Source organism: Prionailurus bengalensis, chromosome E1 (genome assembly GCF_016509475.1).
Source record: "Prionailurus bengalensis isolate Pbe53 chromosome E1, Fcat_Pben_1.1_paternal_pri, whole genome shotgun sequence".
Taxonomy (NCBI): Eukaryota; Metazoa; Chordata; class Mammalia; order Carnivora; family Felidae; genus Prionailurus; species Prionailurus bengalensis.
This window is the reverse complement of record NC_057347.1, coordinates 45,949,724-45,967,784: the sequence shown is the minus strand read 5'-3', so window position 1 is coordinate 45,967,784 and position 18,061 is coordinate 45,949,724. Positions and strand designations below refer to the sequence as shown.

General features: G+C 55.1%; 2 protein-coding genes across 3 annotated transcripts; both read left to right on the top strand.

Annotated features, from left to right (window-relative positions):
* The first annotated feature begins 2,137 nt into the window (after nucleotides 1-2,137).
* On the top strand, nucleotides 2,138-5,510 carry CD79B (CD79b molecule). 2 transcript variants are annotated; one of them, XM_043584983.1, is made up of 6 exons: nucleotides 2,138-2,282; nucleotides 2,948-2,995; nucleotides 3,833-4,132; nucleotides 4,366-4,484; nucleotides 4,758-4,799; nucleotides 4,911-5,510. In XM_043584983.1, exons 1-6 carry the CDS (start codon nucleotides 2,216-2,218, stop codon nucleotides 5,007-5,009), a joined length of 675 nt encoding a protein of 224 aa, XP_043440918.1. In that variant the 5' UTR covers nucleotides 2,138-2,215; the 3' UTR covers nucleotides 5,010-5,510. The 2 variants fall into 2 exon arrangements, with proteins under 2 accessions (XP_043440918.1, XP_043440919.1); XM_043584984.1 differs by having other exon boundaries at nucleotides 2,139-2,282; nucleotides 2,951-2,995.
* Nucleotides 5,511-13,707: 8,197 nt separating this feature from the next.
* On the top strand, nucleotides 13,708-15,395 carry LOC122484753 (somatotropin). The gene is made up of 5 exons (XM_043582695.1): nucleotides 13,708-13,758; nucleotides 14,007-14,167; nucleotides 14,379-14,495; nucleotides 14,655-14,816; nucleotides 15,092-15,395. Exons 1-5 carry the CDS (start codon nucleotides 13,749-13,751, stop codon nucleotides 15,290-15,292), a joined length of 651 nt encoding a protein of 216 aa, XP_043438630.1. The 5' UTR covers nucleotides 13,708-13,748; the 3' UTR covers nucleotides 15,293-15,395.
* Nucleotides 15,396-18,061: the final 2,666 nt, after the last annotated feature.

Genomic DNA, 18,061 nt, shown 5'->3' with positions numbered 1-18,061 from the left:
GCCCAGGGAAGCCGGGGACAGAGGCAGGAGTGGGCTTATAAGGCCTCCTGTTCCAGGAAAGAAAAGACGTCACTAGCCCCAGACAGAACTCTGTGCTGTTGTCACCAGAGAGGGAACAGCACGGCCCCAACTGTGACAAATAACCCTGAAGGCGCAGGGGGCGGGTGGAGGGGGGGCACGGCTTCCACCCGCTCCTGAAAACGGATCCCCGCCCGGCATGAATGGGAATGAAGGCCAAAGGACACATCTGCATCCTTGCGCACGGGGGGACGTGGATGTGTGGATGTGTTTGCAAGATGCCAACTGCCCCCAGCCTCCATCCCCCCTGAGGCCACCCTGGGCCCCGGGACCAGCTCCTGAGCAGGGCCCGCACCACACAGCCCAGGCAACACACCCGTTTGAGCATACACCCGTGCGCACACACAGGTGTGTACCCCAAGCCTTCCCCCATTAGCTTCCCAACGTCGGGGGGACACTAGCTCCAAAGCTAACCAAAGCCTCCATTATGAGGAGGTACTTTACTAAATGCAAAGACCCCTGGATTCCCCCCCTCCCCATTCCTCTGGAGGGTCTCCAATCACCGCCACCAGCACAAGGGGACTGTGGTCCCCAGGCTGACCTCAGGTGATGTTTATATTCCTGGGCTGTTTGTTCTGCGAACTGAACATCTGACACCTTTTCAGAGAAATGTTTTTTTTTCATCTGGAACATCTGGGAACAGCAAGAACATCTGGGACTGCCAGGAACGAGCTGTACCTCGGATGAAAACTTAACTCTCCAGTCCCCATTTTCTATAGCTCTGGTCCTGGCTGGCACTCCTTGGGTGTAGCCCCTACTAGGGGCCTATGCCCACCAGGACGAAGGGGGTACCACCCAGATCCCTGCCTTTCTCATTGTCAACCCTGGCGTGGGAGGCAGCTCCACATCTCTCTAAACCCAAACAGATTCACCAGTAACATAGGCTGTTGGAAAAATGGAAGGTGGTGGGGAGAACGAGATGTAGACAGCGGACACATAGAATTCAGCATCTTTCTTCCTCTCCTGAAACGGGGAGGTCGGGCGGCGGGGCAGAGAAGGAATGGGGGGACAGGAGAGAAAAGGGAGGAGACATAAAACTCAGAATGGTCTCAGCTGCGGAACTGAGGTATGCACGTCTGCCACGTGTGGCCATGCAGGTTGTGCACTGCACGAGGGCCACCCTGGCCCCCAAGGGGCAAAAGTTGTGTATGACCCAGGGATTGGGGCACAAACTGAACTTAGTTCCAGAACACTATGGTTTCATCCACCACTCTACTGACTGGCAAGATAAAGCCAGAGAGCCTCTTAGTTTCAGAATCTGAAGATTCCCCAGCACTAGCCTCCTGTCCCCCTGCCCAAGACCCGAGAGCTATGGACAAATCCCTGGGAGTCCCTTGATTAGCTGAGTTGTAGGTTTTTTCTAAGCTGTCTCTACCTACCTAAGTTCACCCCCTTTTTGAGAACAAATTCTCTCACCAGGTGAGGAAGGGAGGCCTCTTGCCAGGGTCTGGACCATGTCTTGTCCCAGGTGGCTGTCACACCTGGCTCTTGCTCAAGAACCTCTGTGGCTCCCTTCCTCCACAGGGTCAAATCTACGTCAACCCCCAACATGGCTGCCTGCACTCCAGCCAAGAGGCTGCACTCTGGGCCTCTCCAGGTGCTGGGCCTGGGCCCACAGCTGCCCCCCACACCCCTGTACCATCCTCCCTTGGTGCCTCTCTTCCTGCAGAGCGCAGGTTGAGCCCGAGCCAAGGAGCTGTGCTCACACTCACCCACAGGACCCGTGTGTACTCAGCTAAGTGCCTGGGAATCCGAACTGTACAATAGGAGGCCAGGGGACTCCAGGACATGACCATCAGTGGGGTGGGGACAAGGGGAGGGACCCACAAGCTACCCTCAGAAGACTGAGAGGCTCCTGCCTCCCAGGGTCCCCCCCACCGTGGTGGACCCCAGCTGTGATGCCCTTTGAGCCTTAGCAGCACAGCTGACAAGAAAGCCCTCCCTCCCCCGCCCTCCCCCAGGGTCCCCGGAGAGCTGGTGCCTCCCCTGGGTCCCAATTTGCATGGCAGGAAGGGGCCTGGTGGGGAAGAGGCGGGGAGGGGACCGGCTGCAGCCCAGGCAGTTACACGTTTCCCCCCCCAGGAGCCTCTGTCCTCGTCACCAGCTCGGGGTCAGAGAGAGAGACGGAGTGGTAACCATGGCCGAGCTGGTGCTGTCTCCCATGCCCAGCAACTGGCTGGTGGTGTTGCTGCTGCTTCTGTCAGGTACGGCACCCCCGAAACGAGACCCGTGGTTTCGCTCTCTGTCACGGCCTGTTTGCTTGTTTCCACCGCTCTGTGTCCTGCTCTCTCCAACCTCCCCCTTCTGTCTCTCACACTTTCGGCCTCCTGTCTCCCTCTGACTGCTCCGGGGCCTGGGTCTGGCGTATCACCTACTCTGAGGAGCTCAGGGGGTCTGTGGCCCCAGCCCCTCTCCTGTTTGGAGGGCGTCAGGCCGAGCTGGGTGTGAGGTGAGGGGTTGGTGTCCATGACGTGGTTCACCCCCAGTCCCTTGAGGGCATTGTGTGGGGGCGACACAGGAGAGAGGCTGCCCCCGACCAGACCCTGGGACGTGCATGGTCCAGAAATGGTCCCCTGGTCTGGAAGACAGGACAGCCATCCAGCTGTGACTTCCCTCCTGGTCTCATCCAGGGTGCCTGCTCAAGGCCGTTGGTCAGGTCAAAGGCAGAAGGAGGGGCGGGAAGTGGATTTCTGGTGACCCTGCTCCATTCCAGTCTCTCTGGAGCGCTGCTACGGTGGGGCTGAGGGGTCTCGAAACTGATGTCCTGAGAGGAGGAAGTGGGTCTAGGAATGCTGGGGGCCCCAGGGGTGGGGCAGCCACTTTCCAGGGGAGAGCCCTGACCCAGCCCCGCCTACTTCCTCCCACCCAGCAGGTGTGCCAGCAGCCAAAACAGAAGACCTGTACCAGGATCCCAAAGGTCAGCTACTTCCCCTGCCCCTTCTGGGGGCAAGTGTGTCTGTGTCCAATGCTGGTCCCGGTCCCAGGGTCCGTGCCATGGCTGCCTCTTGTGCCCTTGTGCCCCTGCATCTCCCCAGCCGGTACACCCATCTCTAGGCTACCTTAGGGTCTCCATCTCAGAGGCCTGGCTCCGAGGGACCCCCAGCACCCCTCCTGCCAGCTGTCACCCTCATTAGACATAAGTGTTCCAGTCCCAGAGACTAAGGGGTGTGACTAAACCCAGGCTGGGAGGCGGGGAGCCAGAGGGAGTTCCACTGGGGACTCAGGCTGGGTCTGTCTAGCGGGGTGGGGGGGGGTCGGACTCAGCCCGGGAAAGAGTCTGTAACTTTAGGGGCTCTGACCGGCCATAGGGCCTCAGGGATTCCTACGGTTCGCTTACTGGGAATGAGGCAGGAGGGAGGCTTCTTGGAGTAAGTATGTGGGAGAAAAAGAAGATTTAGGAATAAAAACGAAGGGAGAGCACCAGGCCAGGTGGGGGGCTGTCCTATGGGCCTCTGGACCCCAGCAGGAGAGGCCTAGATCAGGCTGCTGTATAGGCATGGAAAGGAATCGGAAGGTTCCAGAGCCCTTCTAAAGGAAAATCAAATGCTGGGGCGCAGGGGGGTGGTGCAATCAGGAAGGGGCGGGACCCGGTGGTTTGGCCTCTGGCCACTCACATGGCTCAGCTCCTCCACACCTCTGCCTCATGACCGTCCTATACCCCAAAGCAAGGACAGACAAGGGTGGGGGTCCGTGGTTGGGCTGGCAGTCGGGAAGATGCAGAGCGGGATTTTGATCCCGGCCTCGGTGCCCACAGGAAGCACTTGTGCCCGGATCTGGCAGAACCCACGTTTCATAGCCCGGAAAAGGGGAGCCATGGTGGAGATCAGGTGCTACACGAAGGACCTGGGAGCGGTGAGCTGGCTACGGAAGCGGGAGACGGACTTGGAGCCCAAGCCACTGCTGAAAGACGCCCGCATCCTAGAGAGCCAGAACGGCACCTTTGCCACCCTCACCATCCAGGGCATCCAGTTTCAGGACAACGGCATCTACTTCTGCCAGCAGAAGTGCTTGGAGTCCCCCAGCACGGGCTGTGGCACTGAGCTGCGAGTCATGGGTGTGTTCGGGGCCTGCCCTCCAGCCAGGGGGGGAGAAGGGGTGACGGGGCCACGGAGCCTTCACTGAGCCACCCTCACCCCTGCCCCAGCCCGGCCTGCCGCCCGTGGGGGGGCCACATGGTGAAGGTGGCCGCGGCCACAGAACACCCAGGAGAGCCGCTGAGGAGGTCCTGAGGGGTGCAGGCCCAAAGAGGGGGCCCCGGCCTCACCACCCCCTGCCACCTCCCCACAGGATTCAGCACCATAGCACAGTTGAAGAGGAGGAACACGCTGAAAGATGGCATCATCATGATCCAGACCCTGCTCATCATCCTCTTCATCATCGTGCCCATCTTCCTGCTGTTGGACAAGGTGACCACGGGGGCCAGGGGGGCGGCCATGGGGCAGGCCAGACGTGGGCAGGGTCTCCATCTCCCCAGCCCCATAGCCTGCCCACTGACACCTGTTCAAACTCTCCTTCATTCGTTCGGTTGTTCTGGCAGAGGGCACCTCACCTCCTCACCCCTTGCCCCTCACCCCCAACCCCTCCCCCAGGGCCAGTCTCCCTGGCCCTCCCCAGCCTGGCCCAGCAGTGGATGGGGTGGGGGAAGCTAACACTCTGCTCTCCATCCCTCGCCCCGCCAGGATGACAGCAAGCCCGGAATGGATGAAGACCACACCTACGAGGTAAGGGACGGGGGGACCCCGCGGCGCTGGGGGCTGTGGGGTGCTTGATGGCACCGTCCACTGGCGTGGTCAAGGAGTAACCAAGGCCTAAGCACCGTTCCATGTCTCCAGGGCCTGAACATTGACCAGACAGCCACCTATGAGGACATAGTGACTCTACGGACGGGAGAGGTGAAGTGGTCAGTGGGGGAGCACCCAGGCCAAGAGTGAGGGGCCGGCCCTCCCCACGCCTCTGGGCCCAGCCAGCTGGGCCTTCGTGGACTGCTTCAGAGCCACCGCCAGCTCCCAGCTCATCTCTTCCCCGGACCTCGGTCAGCCTCCGAAGCTGGCCCACCAGATCTGCCTGCCCCTCTAGCCCCTGGTCTCCAGCTCTTACCGAGGAGACCAGAGTAGAAGGAGTGTAGGGCGGTGATGTGGAGTGAGGAGTTCTCTGGGGACAGACTGGACCCAGCCTTCTGGGGGTGCTATGTGGGGATCCATCCCACGTTCAGGACGGGGAAGACAGAGGCTTATCCAAAACCTGCAAATGGACTCAGAGCAGACCAGCTTCCTGCAGAGCCTGGGAAAGGTGGTGGCCCATCCCACTTGGCCACAGAGGGGCCAGGGAGAGCCACCTGCCTCTCCCACTCTCTCCTGCCCTCTCCTACCCCAGGGAGCTCCTAGCCTTGATCCCATTCTCCTATGGAATAAACGGTGTGTCGTGAAACTACACACAGGCTTGTGACATCTATGGGTCTGGAGTGGGCGAGAGTCTCTCTGGGCACAAATGTTTGGGCCCCTGTGGGCCCGTGGGGTGCGGGAGAGGATGACTGCCATAGGGCTCACGGACCTCTCCCGTGCTCACGGGCTTCTCTCTGAAGGCCTGGCTGGGATCTGTGGACATGCCTTCCATCTTCCGTTAGCTGGGCCCAGCCTGGAGAAAAGCTAACAGCCCTTATTGGCGGGCATGCCCCCATCCTGCCTTCTCTTTAGCCCACGAGCAGCGCTTGGGTCCTGCTCTGTAGGGCAGGGGTCTCAGCCCTGGAGGAGCTTGCCCTCATCCACCCATCCCAATCCTACTGTCCTTTAATGCCCTCCACCTACAAGAAGCCCTCCCAAATATCCCCAGGCCCTGCCCCAGCCCTGTTACTGGCCTGTGCTGCCCATGCTGGCCATGTTCTCCAGATAAATGAATCCCTACCAAGCCTGGAAATTTTGTTTTTAAGTTTGACCCAGAGCCATGCAAGAGAGAGATTCCTAAAGAGGGATGCTTTGTGGTGGTGAAGTTTGGGGGTCCTTCATCAGGTGACTCCTTCAGCCTTTCCCAGCACCACATCAGAGGTCCCCTAGGGCCCCAAGCTCCCCACAAAATGATCCCTAGGGCCCTACAAATTAGGGCCCCGACCTGCCAGCTGCAGGAGTGACTGGGAACAACTCCCAGCTAGGATCTCAGGTGCCATTAACCTCTATGTGCAAAGCCAGGCCTCGCTCTACTTCCTGTTGACCTTGGGGGGACCCTGAAACACCTCTTTGCCACTCATGCTCTGGCTTCAGGCCAGAGAAATCTCTGCCCCCAGGGTGCTGCCAGTTTCACTGGAGAACCAAGCCCAGCATGTGGGGGCCAATAAGGGCAGCCATCAATTTTTACTAGCTTCTCCCTGGAACTCCAGGTAGGGCAGGGGGCTGAGGTACCTGGCCCTGGGGTTTCCAACAGTCATTCTCTGCATCGCTCGGTGGCGCTCCCTCAAAGCCATGCTGGGCAGGCCAGGTAGGGCCCTCTCCCTCCCTGGTCTCTGGGCTGTCCGAGAAAACTGGTTTGTTTTGGCATCTGCCTCCACTGAGCCAGAGCCCTTCCTCTCCTGCTGCTTTGCATAGGGGCGCTAATTCTGTCCTTCTACCTCCACGAGGGACCCTGGCAGCCGGGCTGGGGGTGGGAGGGAGTCTTCACTTCTCCCCCAAGCAGGGTCTCCCCCAGCCTGGGGCTGCCCTGAGTCTGGGGAGGCACTGGCTTTATGAAAAGACTAATAGTTCTGAATAACTGAGTTTCCGTAATGCTTTGCAGTACTGTTGGCAGGGAACTATTCGAGCAGCAAGGCCTGCCTCTTTCCCCAGACACCCCTAAAAGGTATCTGCCCTCATGGTTATGATGTAGAAGACCTCCCTGGCCTGTTTTTCTGTCTTAGGTGCTTGTGCCATGGGTATCGCCGTCTCTATCTTATGGGTCCCTGGCCCCCAGAACTGACTGAGGCAGTGGAGATGAAGCTGGATGATCCTGGTGGGGATGATGAAAACCCCGGGTCTCAGTTGCTTCATCTGTAGAATGGGAATCATCAGAACTTGTCTGAGAGAAGGGCGTTGAGCCAGATGTTGTTTTTTTAAAAAAATTGTGCCATGTAGTAAAATTGACTATGTTTTCTTTCAGTGTACAGTTTGATGAATTTTAGCACATGTGCAGATTTGTGTAACCCCACCGCTGTAATCAGGATACGGGACGTGAACCAAGATCTTTTACTGGGCCCCCAAAATACTTATATAATGAGCGCCTCTTAAATGCCAATAAGATTGTACTGAGTACCTCCATAGTCATGTACGTACCCTTGCGTGAGCCCCAGCATAAGCCTGGAAGGAGGCAGCATTAGCCCCATTTGGTAAATGAGCAAATCAAGGCCCAGGAAGATCACAACTGGCCAAAATCACACAGAGACCTTCTGACTCCAAACCCGGCATTCTTTCCGCCATATCACAGCTGCCTCCCTCGGAGGACTTTGCAGCACTGAGACACCGAGGAGGAAGTAAAGAAGGAGGAGAACCAGGGAGGAGAGAATCCTGGGACAACTCTGGCCATCTTTAAATATTTCCCGTTGTTCACAAGTCTCAACACCCTGAAGGACCCACTCCCTTCCCAGCCGGGCTGGCGATCACGCCAATGGGCCATCCTTCCAGGGTGCCAGCTCTGGGCGGCTCCTCCAGGCCTCCCCCTCCCCAGAATGCAGCCCCAAGGTGCCTCGGTGGGCACATGCCCCACTGCCCACTGGGGGAATCCAGCCCAGTCCCTCGGGGCCCTGGTGTAAGCATAGGCTGGTTCCTTCTTCGTTCTAGCTTGACTTCCGGCCTTTATCGACGCAGGTGCTGCTAGGCCTGGGGTGCTCTGACTCAAGGGTTTGGGTGTTTTTCCAGCAGAATCAGAGGTAAGAGAAAAACAAAACAAAATGTGAAAAGCTGCCACTGTTTGAGTGTCACTGGCAGGTAGTGTTTGTCCCTTAGCAGGTGTCTGGGTCTTCTGTGAAGGGCCTCAAAGGCCATCTTGGAACACGGGGTTTGGGATTCCCAGATTCTGTCCTCGAGTGTTCTGCTCTTTAGATGACCCCAGTGGCTGGAATCAGAGCCCACCCCTGTGGAATTACCAGATGTGTCTGGCTCGCCACAGTGCTCCTGGTTCTGGCACCTTCCGAATCTGCTGGGGACTCAGCTGCCAACAAAAACAGAACAGCATCAGGGGCACCTGAGTGGCTCAGTCGGTTAAGCGCCTGACTTCGGCTCAGATCAGGATCTCAGGGTTTGCCGGTTCAAGCCCTGCATCAGGCTCTGCAATGACAGCTTGGAGCCTGGAGCCTGCTTCAGATTCTGTGTCTCCCTCTTTCTCTGCCCCTCCCCCACTCGTACTCTGTCTCTCTCTGTCTCAAAAATAAACATTAATAAAAAATTAAGAAAACAAAAAAAAGCAACAAACCCACTTGGGATACCTCAGCTGCTCCTCCAGCTCCAAAGCCTTCACCTGGAAATGTCAGTGACTCCACAGAGAACAAAAATTAGCTAGCATTAAATCCTGAAGATAGAGTACAGGGTGTTAAAAACACATTTAGAAGGATCCTAGTGCATTTCTCAAATTAAAAAAAAAAAAAAGCCAAAAAAAAAAAAAACCTCTTTCTCTCCGACCTAACACCACTTTCTCAGATGGCGAAAACAGGGGGGCAGGGGGGCGGGGGGAGGCGATGCTAAACACTTCGTGAGGACCCGCTTAGGGCTCGGGCACAGCAGGTCACGAGTCCGTGCAGAATATTTGTGTGGACTTGTGATCAGCATCTGCGTACTGCCTTGCCTATTTTTTTTTTTCATTTAAATGTTTTCATGGATGTACTGCCGTGCATTGCAAGATCTTGTACTTTTTATTTATATTTTTGGCACTTGTTATTTGAATTCATTCTATGAGGAGGACATTGAGACACAACGTGGCCTACCTTACCGTTTCTGGGTGGGTGGGCGTTTGGGTTCTTTCCTTGGCATTGTCTTGCATTTACATTCATTCAAATCCACCTAGCACGTGCTTGTTGAGTTCCTGGGTCTGGGGCTGTGTCCCCCCTGTCAGTGCCCCCCTCTCCCCAGGCTGTTCTCTCGTCTCTATGTCTTGGCTATTTCTTTCATGGCGGTTTTCACAAGATGAAATTTCCTTATATATTTTACCATTATGTTTTTATTTGTTTCCTATTGTCTCTCTGCCCCGGGTACTATAAGCTTTAGCCAAGAAAGGATCATGTCTTTCATTCATCAGGGTATGCCCATCTGCCTGGTACAGTATCTGGCATACAGAAAAAGCGACAACTACGTCTAGAACCAGGTAATGCACAAAGGAGGGTGGCAGTGAACGAACGAGTGGATGAGAGGGATGAATCCAGCTTCAAAGGGTTTGCAGTCCCATAAGGGGGCTGAGATGTTCACAAATAAGCATAGAATAAGGCAAAAAGAGTAGAATGATTTCCAGTGAAGGGCACCGGTCAGGAAAGCACCCCAGACTTCCCACAGCTGCTGGACACAGCCGGGTACTTACTGCTTCTTTTTCAATGGGACTGTCTCCCTGGGGAATAGTCCCCAAAGTGGAAATGACTTAATAGGTCCAGTTATGTAGGCTGTTATGCACTTCTAGATGGTTCAGAGATCCTCAACCAGTGTAAACAACAACCTTATCAACCCACAGGAGTGCCCACCCCCATTCGACCCCCCACCCCCAAGCCCTCCAAGGCCCTTCCTCCGTGCTTGGGCCCTCTGGCAAACCCAAGGGTCCAATGAGATAAAGGAAGTGAAAACGTGATGTACACTGAAACGTGCAATACACATGTGAAGGATGATGTGATTTGGTTCATTAAATCGGGCTACATTGGGTTGTTTTTTCTGCCGCTTTTCTTGGTGTCCGTGGACCTCATTCTGGGGTGAAGTTCCTTCCGTTCAATTCCCCCCAACTTCACTGAACATCTTCTGAATGGGGACTTGACCTTACTCTGCTAGCTTTGTGCTGAGGAATGTTCTGTCCACGCCCCACAGCTCCACTGTCTCTCCTGGATGGGAGTTCTAAAGAGTTCGTGCTGGGGGGTGGGGGCATGGGGGGGGGGACGGGGCGGAGATAGGGGCCTTCAGCAGCTATCACTTAGAGCAGAGAAACCGTGGGAAAACCACTCTGTCTGAGTCTGAGCGTGTCCTCATACGAAATGGGCCTCCAGCTCCTATCAGCCAGTGCAGAGCCTGGCATACTCAGGAATAGTGATCCTTTCCCCACCTCCCCTGACGAAGCCTTTGGGAATCCCCACATAATATTCTCTAGAGCCCTTGACCCAACACTGAATGATCGACCCGGTGCTCAGACTCATGCTGGAAGCAAAGAAAAGGTGGAGTATGTCCCAGGGGCAATCCCAGCCTCCAGCCTCAAGGAAGGCAGCACAGAGTTAGTGGACGTCAAGTGACCAGAGTGGGGGGGAGCGGAAAAAATGGCCACCAGTCCCTCTGAGGCTATTTCTACAGCCAGGGTAAGTAAGACCCCCAAAAAGTTGGCCCCACACCCCACGGATTGAACCTCAGAGGGGCTCCTGAACCCTGAAAGAGGCCGCTTTTAGATCAAAAGCAAATCTGTGAGCTTCCACAACAGGTACAGAAAACTCCAGATTTCAGTTCTGGAAATAGGAAAGGCTTCCAAACACACTGAATTTCACAGATTCCAAGATAATGGGCAGTTCATCCTGAGCCTTTTTTGGCTGCCCCCAGAGATGCTAATCATGGCCTCTCCCCTTCAGCCACCATGCAGAGGCCGTGGTTGGACAGTCTCTGAACCTGGAGAAGCCAGGGGGGTGGCCCCGTGGTGCCCCAGGAAAGGATGTGTGACCCCCCAGCCCTGGAGGGAAAATCCCAAGTCCATAACCTTCAGTGCCTGCCTCTTGGGTCCAGTGACTGCCACCATGGTAAATCTTTCTGTAAAGGTGTATCCCCAGGGACCCCCAGAGTCCTGTGAGCCGATGTAGTTCTGGGGTCAACAGAAGTTGCCCTGGATCTGGCTAGTTCCACCTATTGTCAGCAGTACCCTGCCTATGCAGAGCCTCAGCCACCTTTCACCTGTGCCCACCTTGTGTGCCTCTCAAGCAGTCCCCAACTTGGGCTCCTGTACTCTCACTCCTAGGGGAGGTCTGAGGCTTCCCCCCTGGTCCACAGTTCACATACAAGTCTCATTAGCTAGAAACTGGTCATGAAGGGTTCCACATCAGTTCCCCTCCACAGGGTGGAAAGATGGGGGTGGGGAGGCAGAAAGCTGTGTGGGGCTCAGAGAGCTTCCTCCATTTCCCTCCTGGCCCCTCCTCTCTGCTCTGGTAGAGCTGCAAGGAGGAGAGGAAAGCCTTCTCCATGCTCCTCCTCTTCTTCAGGCCTGTAATTTTTCTTTTAAGTTTATTTTCAGAGAGAGAGAATGAGTTGGGGATGGGCAAAAAGAGAGGGGGACAGAGGATCCGAAGCAGGCTCTGTGCTGACAGCAGAGAGCCCAGTGTGGGGCTCAAACTCTAGAACTCTGAGACCATGACCTGAGCTGAAGTCAGACACTTAACCGACTGAGTCACCCAGGTGCCCCAGGCCTATATCTTTAATGACAGCCCACTCTGATCCTTCCTCTGTCCTGCCTGGAGAACAGCTCCATGGGTCCCAGTGCCTTCCCTAGCAGATAATGAATCAGGGCACCGTTGGACAATGGCTCCAGAATGATGGATGAAAAGGAAGCTGTATCCCAAAAATGGGAGGTGGCAAGACGCAAGCACTCCCCTTCTGGGCCATGAGGGTGTGACTTTTCAATGTTAGTTGCCAATACCATAACCAACGGCCCCTAGAAGGGTTTCCTCATTCACTTGTTTATTTTCCCACAGGGCAAGTGCTAAATGTTCTTAGACTCAAGGAGTGGAAGGTTTAAAGGGAGGGGAAATGTGTTCTTTCCCGCTCTGAGCCCCGGGGGCGATCTGATGCTGGTAACTTGTGGATGCTGCAACGGCCCCAACCCTGGGCACGGGGAGGCTGGAGGGCAGCAGTCCTACCTAGCCCTCCAGGCCCCATCCTCACGCTACCACTTGGTCTCCAACATGCACCCCGAGTCTCTGAGCCAGTCTCACCTGGGAAATGAGGGGCAACAATCTGCCTCTTAGGGGAAGGATGAAATGAGGCAGAGGGACCCTTGGGATTAGGGGCAGGATCCCTGGATTCAGAGGGATTTAGAAGATAAAATAACTGAGTGGCCCACCCAGTCTGCTGAGGAGAAAGGATTTGGGATGATGCAACATGGGAAGAGCAAGGTTTGGGAGGTCGGCTTTGGCTGAGGCAGCTCGTGCAAGTGAGCCTCGGTCAGCTCCTCTACAAAATGGGGTGGTAATAATACCTCCTTCACGAGATGGCCGCGAGGGTCAAATGTGACAATGCATGGGCATGCTGTCACACCCTCATGAGCTCTATATGAATATTAGAAGAAAGGGGCGCCTGGGTAGCTTAGTCGGTTAAGCATCTGACTCTTGGTTTCTGCTCTTCATGATCTCATGGTTCATGAGTTCGAGCCCCACATCGGGCTGTGCAGTGACAGCACAGAGCCTGCTTGGGATTCTCTCTCTGCCTCTCTCCCTCTCTAAAAATAAATAAGTATTAAAAAAAAATTTTTTTTTAAGTAGAAGAAAGACTAAAAGGAGCCTAGGGTGGTTGGGGAGATCATCTTTCAGGGTGCTGTGCCTGGACTTTCAGTGCTGGGAATGAGACCCAAGCCCGCATGGGCTCTTCTGATCTTGAGACCCTCTGATGGTGACTGGGTTGCCAGGGGGAAGTTCTTGTGGCCCGGGTCTGTTCCTGGGACTTCTGCTTCTTGGTTGGCATCTCTGTAGCAGGTTCGAGGAGCAGAGTGATGTCTCTGGTTTTGGTCCTCTGCCTCAGCCACCTGGAGGAGCCCCCACGGCAGAGAAATGGGAGGGCAGTGTGGGGTCGAGGCCAGCACCAGCTGCCTTGGGCCGGACCAGGTGGTCAGATGGTGGTAAAGGGTAGGGGGATGGTGACAGCGACGAAGGTGGCAATCTGGGACTGAACTGTGCCCAGAAACCTCAGAATCCATGGCTGTTCTGGGCTCCCTTTCCCCAGACACACATTCTGTCTGGTAGATGGAGGGGAACCGTGCAGGGAGGAAAATAGGAATAGAGAATGAGGGAAGGTAGCGCAGCTCTCACGGCACATCCAGCCTGACATAGCTCCCCTTTTGGGGGCCGGGGTGGGTCCTCCTCACCCGAGTGGACAACCCCCCCGTGGTACCTGCCAGAACGCACCTGAACTCAGGCTACTCCCTTCTGCCGCCTCCCCCTTGAAATGAGTACAGATGGGATGTTCTCTCAAGCTGAGACCCTGTGTGCACAACCCTCAGGGCCGGTGACAGCGGACAGGGGAAGATGGCAGGGAAGGCCTGGGGGACATGACCCCAAGAAGAGCGGGAACAGGACAAGAGGGAGGAGACTCTAAATTATCCATCAGCACAGGCCGGCCAGTGGCCCGATGCATAAATGTATAGAGAAAATAAGTGGGGGCGGAGGGGGATAGAGAAGGGACCAGGGTATAAAAAGGGCCCGCAAGGGACTGATTCCAGGATCCCAGCACCCGGCTCCCCAAACCGCTCAGGGTCCTGTGGACGGCTCATCCCCAGCTGTGATGGCTGCAGGTAAGTGCCCCTAAAATCCCTTTGGGTTCAGTGTATACTGAGGCACAAGGTGGTGGCCCGGCATGTGGATGGGGACACTAACCCTGGGCTTTGGGGCTGCTGAATGTGAGCAGAGACATCTATGCCCAGACATTTGGCCAAGTTTTAAATGTTCTCCGTCCCCGGTGGGGGGAGGGGAAGGGCTGACGGGAAACAAAGGCCTCTTGCTGTCTGGGCCACGGCCTCGCCCTCCGGGTCCCTCTCTGTAGGCCCTCGGAACTCTGTGCTCCTGGCGTTTGCCCTGCTCTGCCTGCCCTGGCCCCAGGAGGTGGGCGCCTTCCCAGCCATGCCCTTGTCCAGTCTGTTTGCCAACGCCGTGCTCCGGGCCCAGCACCTGCACCAGCTGGCCGCCGACACCTACAAAGAGTTTGTAAGTTCCCCAGGAATGGGCGACGGTGGGGGGGGGGGGTGCAAGAAGGGGTGAATATCACCCCTGGGACGTAATGGGAGGAAACTGAGGAGCTCAGGGTTATTTCATCCAAGTGAAGAGGCTGTCAGCTGAGCACAAACTGAGGGAGCTTCTGAATGAAGCAGTGATGAGGACCGTGCAGCTGAGACCCGGGCGGGCATTCTTTCTGCAGGAGCGGGCGTACATCCCGGAGGGACAGAGGTATTCCATCCAGAACGCGCAGGCTGCCTTCTGCTTCTCGGAGACCATCCCGGCCCCCACGGGCAAGGACGAGGCCCAGCAGAGATCCGTGAGTGGCCAGGGGCGCCCGGCCAAGGATCAGGGGCCTCCCTCGTCTGCAGGAGTCAGGCCCTGGGCAGCCTTCTCCCTGGGGCCGAGGGTGTGCAGGGAGGCAGGCGGGAGGCTCCCGGGCAGAGGCTGGCGTGCCCACCGCCCCCTCCATCCACAGGACGTAGAGCTGCTCCGCTTCTCCCTGTTGCTCATCCAGTCGTGGCTCGGGCCCGTGCAATTCCTCAGCAGGGTCTTCACCAACAGCCTGGTGTTCGGCACCTCGGACCGGGTCTACGAGAAGCTCAAGGACCTGGAGGAAGGCATCCAAGCCCTGATGCGGGTGGGGACCGCAGCGCTGCGGGTCCCCTCCCTGGGGCCTGGCGGCAGCCAGGCTGACTTAACTGAGGGGTGGGGGCTTGCGTGCACTGGGAGAGGCCGCCCCTTTCTTTGTAGTAAACAGTCCAGCCTTGACCCCTGAGAAAGCTTACTCGTTTCCCCACCGTGAATCCTCCGTGCCCTTGTCGGAGCCCTGGAGGGGAGGGCCACCCACAGAGGGACAGGGAAGGAGCAGTGGCCAAAGACTGGGCCTCTCCGTCCCTCCTCCCCTTTTTGCAGGAGCTGGAAGATGGCAGCCCCCGGGCCGGGCAGATCCTGAAGCAAACCTACGACAAGTTTGACACAAACTTGCGCAGTGACGACGCGCTGCTCAAGAACTATGGGCTCCTGTCCTGCTTCAAGAAGGACCTGCACAAGGCTGAGACGTACCTGCGGGTCATGAAGTGTCGCCGCTTCGTGGAAAGCAGCTGTGCCTTCTAGTTGTGGGGCATCTCGGTTGCCCCCTCCCCAGCGCCTCCCCTGACCCTGGAAAGTGCCCCCCCGCTGCTCACTGTGCTTTCCTAATAAAATTAGTTGCATCGTATCATCTGAGTAGGTGTCATTCTATTATGTGGGGCAAGGTCCAGGCTGGGAAGACAGCCGCAGGCATCCTGTGGGGGCCAACTGGGAATGATGCCTGACCTGATTCCTCCTGGGCTAGAAAGAAACCGACACATTTATTCCTCTCCATCACACATCGGGTCCCTGCCCAGGTCTGAGGTCCCAGCTCTCTGGGCAGTCATAGGTCAGGAGCACCCCCATCGAGTACCCGGAGGTGTTCCTTTCTCCCCCGCGGGCACCACAACACCAAATCTAGCCCCCAAGAGCAGGGAAAAAATGGAAAGCAAAATAAGCTATTAAGTACAGAGGCAAAACATCCCGACATGGGAGAAAATTACGAGAGAAAGCCTAGAATTACTTTTGTGCACAAAGTTGAAGGCGAACACACATTAGACCCACCTACTCTTAGGAAAGGGGAACAATGCAAAATGGCTTTGGGACAAACAGAACCAGACTGTTTGGGATCTGGATGGTGGCAAGGGAAGTGGAAGAAAGACTCTAAGTTGGGGTTGCAAATTCAGGGCCAGCAGGTGCCAGGTAGACAATTACGAAAGTAATGAAGGCTTGGTGTGAAGGGATAAATCATAACTGACGCTCCACTTCCTTGTCAGGGACACATCCCAGCGTGTGGGTACGGGAAGTCAAGAGAACTCAGGACCCAGCTAAGGTGGGACCTATCGAACCTTGTTGCCATTCAGGACTGTGGGAAGGGCTGCCAGACCTTCTGATTTTTCGAGGCAGACAGGACGTCCAGACTTTTTCCTTTTAATGTTTATTTATTTATTTTGAGAGACAGAGAAAGAGCAAGCACAAGCCAGGGAGGGGTAGAGAGAGAGGGAGAGAGAGAATCCCAAGCAGGTTCCATGCTGTCAGCACACTGATGAGGGGCTCGAACTCAGGAACTGCGAGATCATGACCTGAGCCGAAATCAAGACCCAGTTGCTTAACCAACTGAGCCACCCAGGCACCCCAGGACATGTGAAATCTAGTTTTTAAACATCGGTGACAAATCCCTATTGAAAACATGTTTAAGGACAAAAATTAATCCAAACACAGTTTCTCCTCAAGCTGTCATTGAGCAATTTCTTCTGAGAACAGTGGATTGGGGTAACTTGTAAGGGCAAGAATCAGAAATAGTTGGACTTGTATTTATGCTCACGAGTAGATTACTTAACCTCTTGGGGACCCAGGGTCCTCGTGTACAAAATGAGATGATAATAAATTGCCTTACAAGGCTAATGTCAGGATTAGATAAAATGGTGTTTCTGAAGTGTTTGACACATTACAGCACTCAAGAAATCAGCTGTTTTGCACTGAATTTTGGGGGTGTTCCCTGTTTTCTGATGGAATGCTTAAATACTTGTTATTAAAGTTCATTTATTTATTTTGAGAGAGAGAGAGAGCATGTGCACATGCAAGAGTGGAGAAGGGGTACAGAGAGAGGGGGACACAGGATCCAAAAGGGTCTCTGAGAGCAGAGAGCCCTATGCAGGACTCGAACAGACGAACCGTGAGATCAGGACCTGAGCCAAGTCCTACACTTAAGAGATCTAGCCACCCAGGCGCTCCTACTCCCTGCAATTCAGATTTAATTGGTCTGGAAGGGATCCAGGAAGGAGTGGTTTTTAAAGCTCCCCAGGTGAGTCTAATGCGCAAACGCAGTTGAGAACCACTGAGTTAGGGACTACAAGGATGAGACAGCCGGGTCCACCGGAAATGAAGACCTGGGTCAGTTGCGGCACTCTCCGTTTCTAATTCTAACCAAAAATTTCTGAGAAGCAAGTAACGAAAAGGCAATTACTGTATGATTTCTCTCGGCAAGGTACTTCAATTCATAAAGACCAGAAAGTGGAATGGTGGTTACCAGGGCTGGGAGAAGAGGGAATGACGAGCTGTTGTTAATGGGTGGAATTTTGCAAAATGAAGGGTCCTACAGACGCTATGGGGGTGGGGCGCCTGGGTGGCTCAGTCGGTTAAGCGTCTGACTTCAGCCCCGGTCACGATCTAGCGGTCCGTGAGTTCGAGCCTGGCGCGGGGTACTGGGCTGATGGCTCAGAGCCTGGAGCCTGCTTCTGATTCTGTCTCCCTCTCTCTCTGCCCCTCCCCCGTTCATGCTCTGTCTCTCTCTGTCTCAAAAACAAATAAACGTTAAAAAAAAAAATGGGGGCCAGGGGTGGGGGGTCACCTGGCTGGTTCAGATGGTAGAGCATGCAACTCTTGATCTCAGGGTTGAGTTCAAACCCCACGTTGGGTGTAGAGATTACTCAAACATAAAATGCCTCTTTAAAAAACGGTTAAGATGGTAATTTTTATGTTGTCTCATTTACCCCAATTGAAAAAAAAAATTTTTTTTTAATTTCTAATGAAAACTCTTCCCCAAAGTAAGATTAGTGAGATTTTCTAGCAATAATGTTTGTCTGACTCCATGCGATCTTGTAAATTTACTGTAATCTAAAATGACCTAAATTTACTCTCACCTGAATTTCTTCTGTGAAAATTTAAAAAAAGGAAACCTAGTATAGAATGGGCTTGGGCGCCCAGCAGGGGGAGCTCTCTGCCCTACCACTTGGCAATTGTAGACCCAACTGGAAGAGAAGGACCTTAAGTGGAAACTACTTTACTAACCCAGCGAGAGGAAGAAGGTCTTTC

Bases quoted from the DNA above. Each gene is read 5' to 3' on its own strand.
- CD79B (XM_043584983.1), top strand. From the start codon at position 2,216: ATGGCCGAGCTGGTGCTGTCTCCCATGCCCAGCAACTGGCTGGTGGTG. The intron at 2,996-3,832 runs GTCAGCTACTTC...CGGTGCCCACAG, and splicing joins CCTGTACCAGGATCCCAAAG to GAAGCACTTGTGCCCGGATC. The intron at 4,485-4,757 runs GTGACCACGGGG...TCGCCCCGCCAG, and splicing joins TCTTCCTGCTGTTGGACAAG to GATGACAGCAAGCCCGGAAT.
- LOC122484753 (XM_043582695.1), top strand. The intron at 14,168-14,378 runs GTAAGTTCCCCA...TTCTTTCTGCAG, and splicing joins CCGACACCTACAAAGAGTTT to GAGCGGGCGTACATCCCGGA. The intron at 14,496-14,654 runs GTGAGTGGCCAG...CTCCATCCACAG, and splicing joins ACGAGGCCCAGCAGAGATCC to GACGTAGAGCTGCTCCGCTT.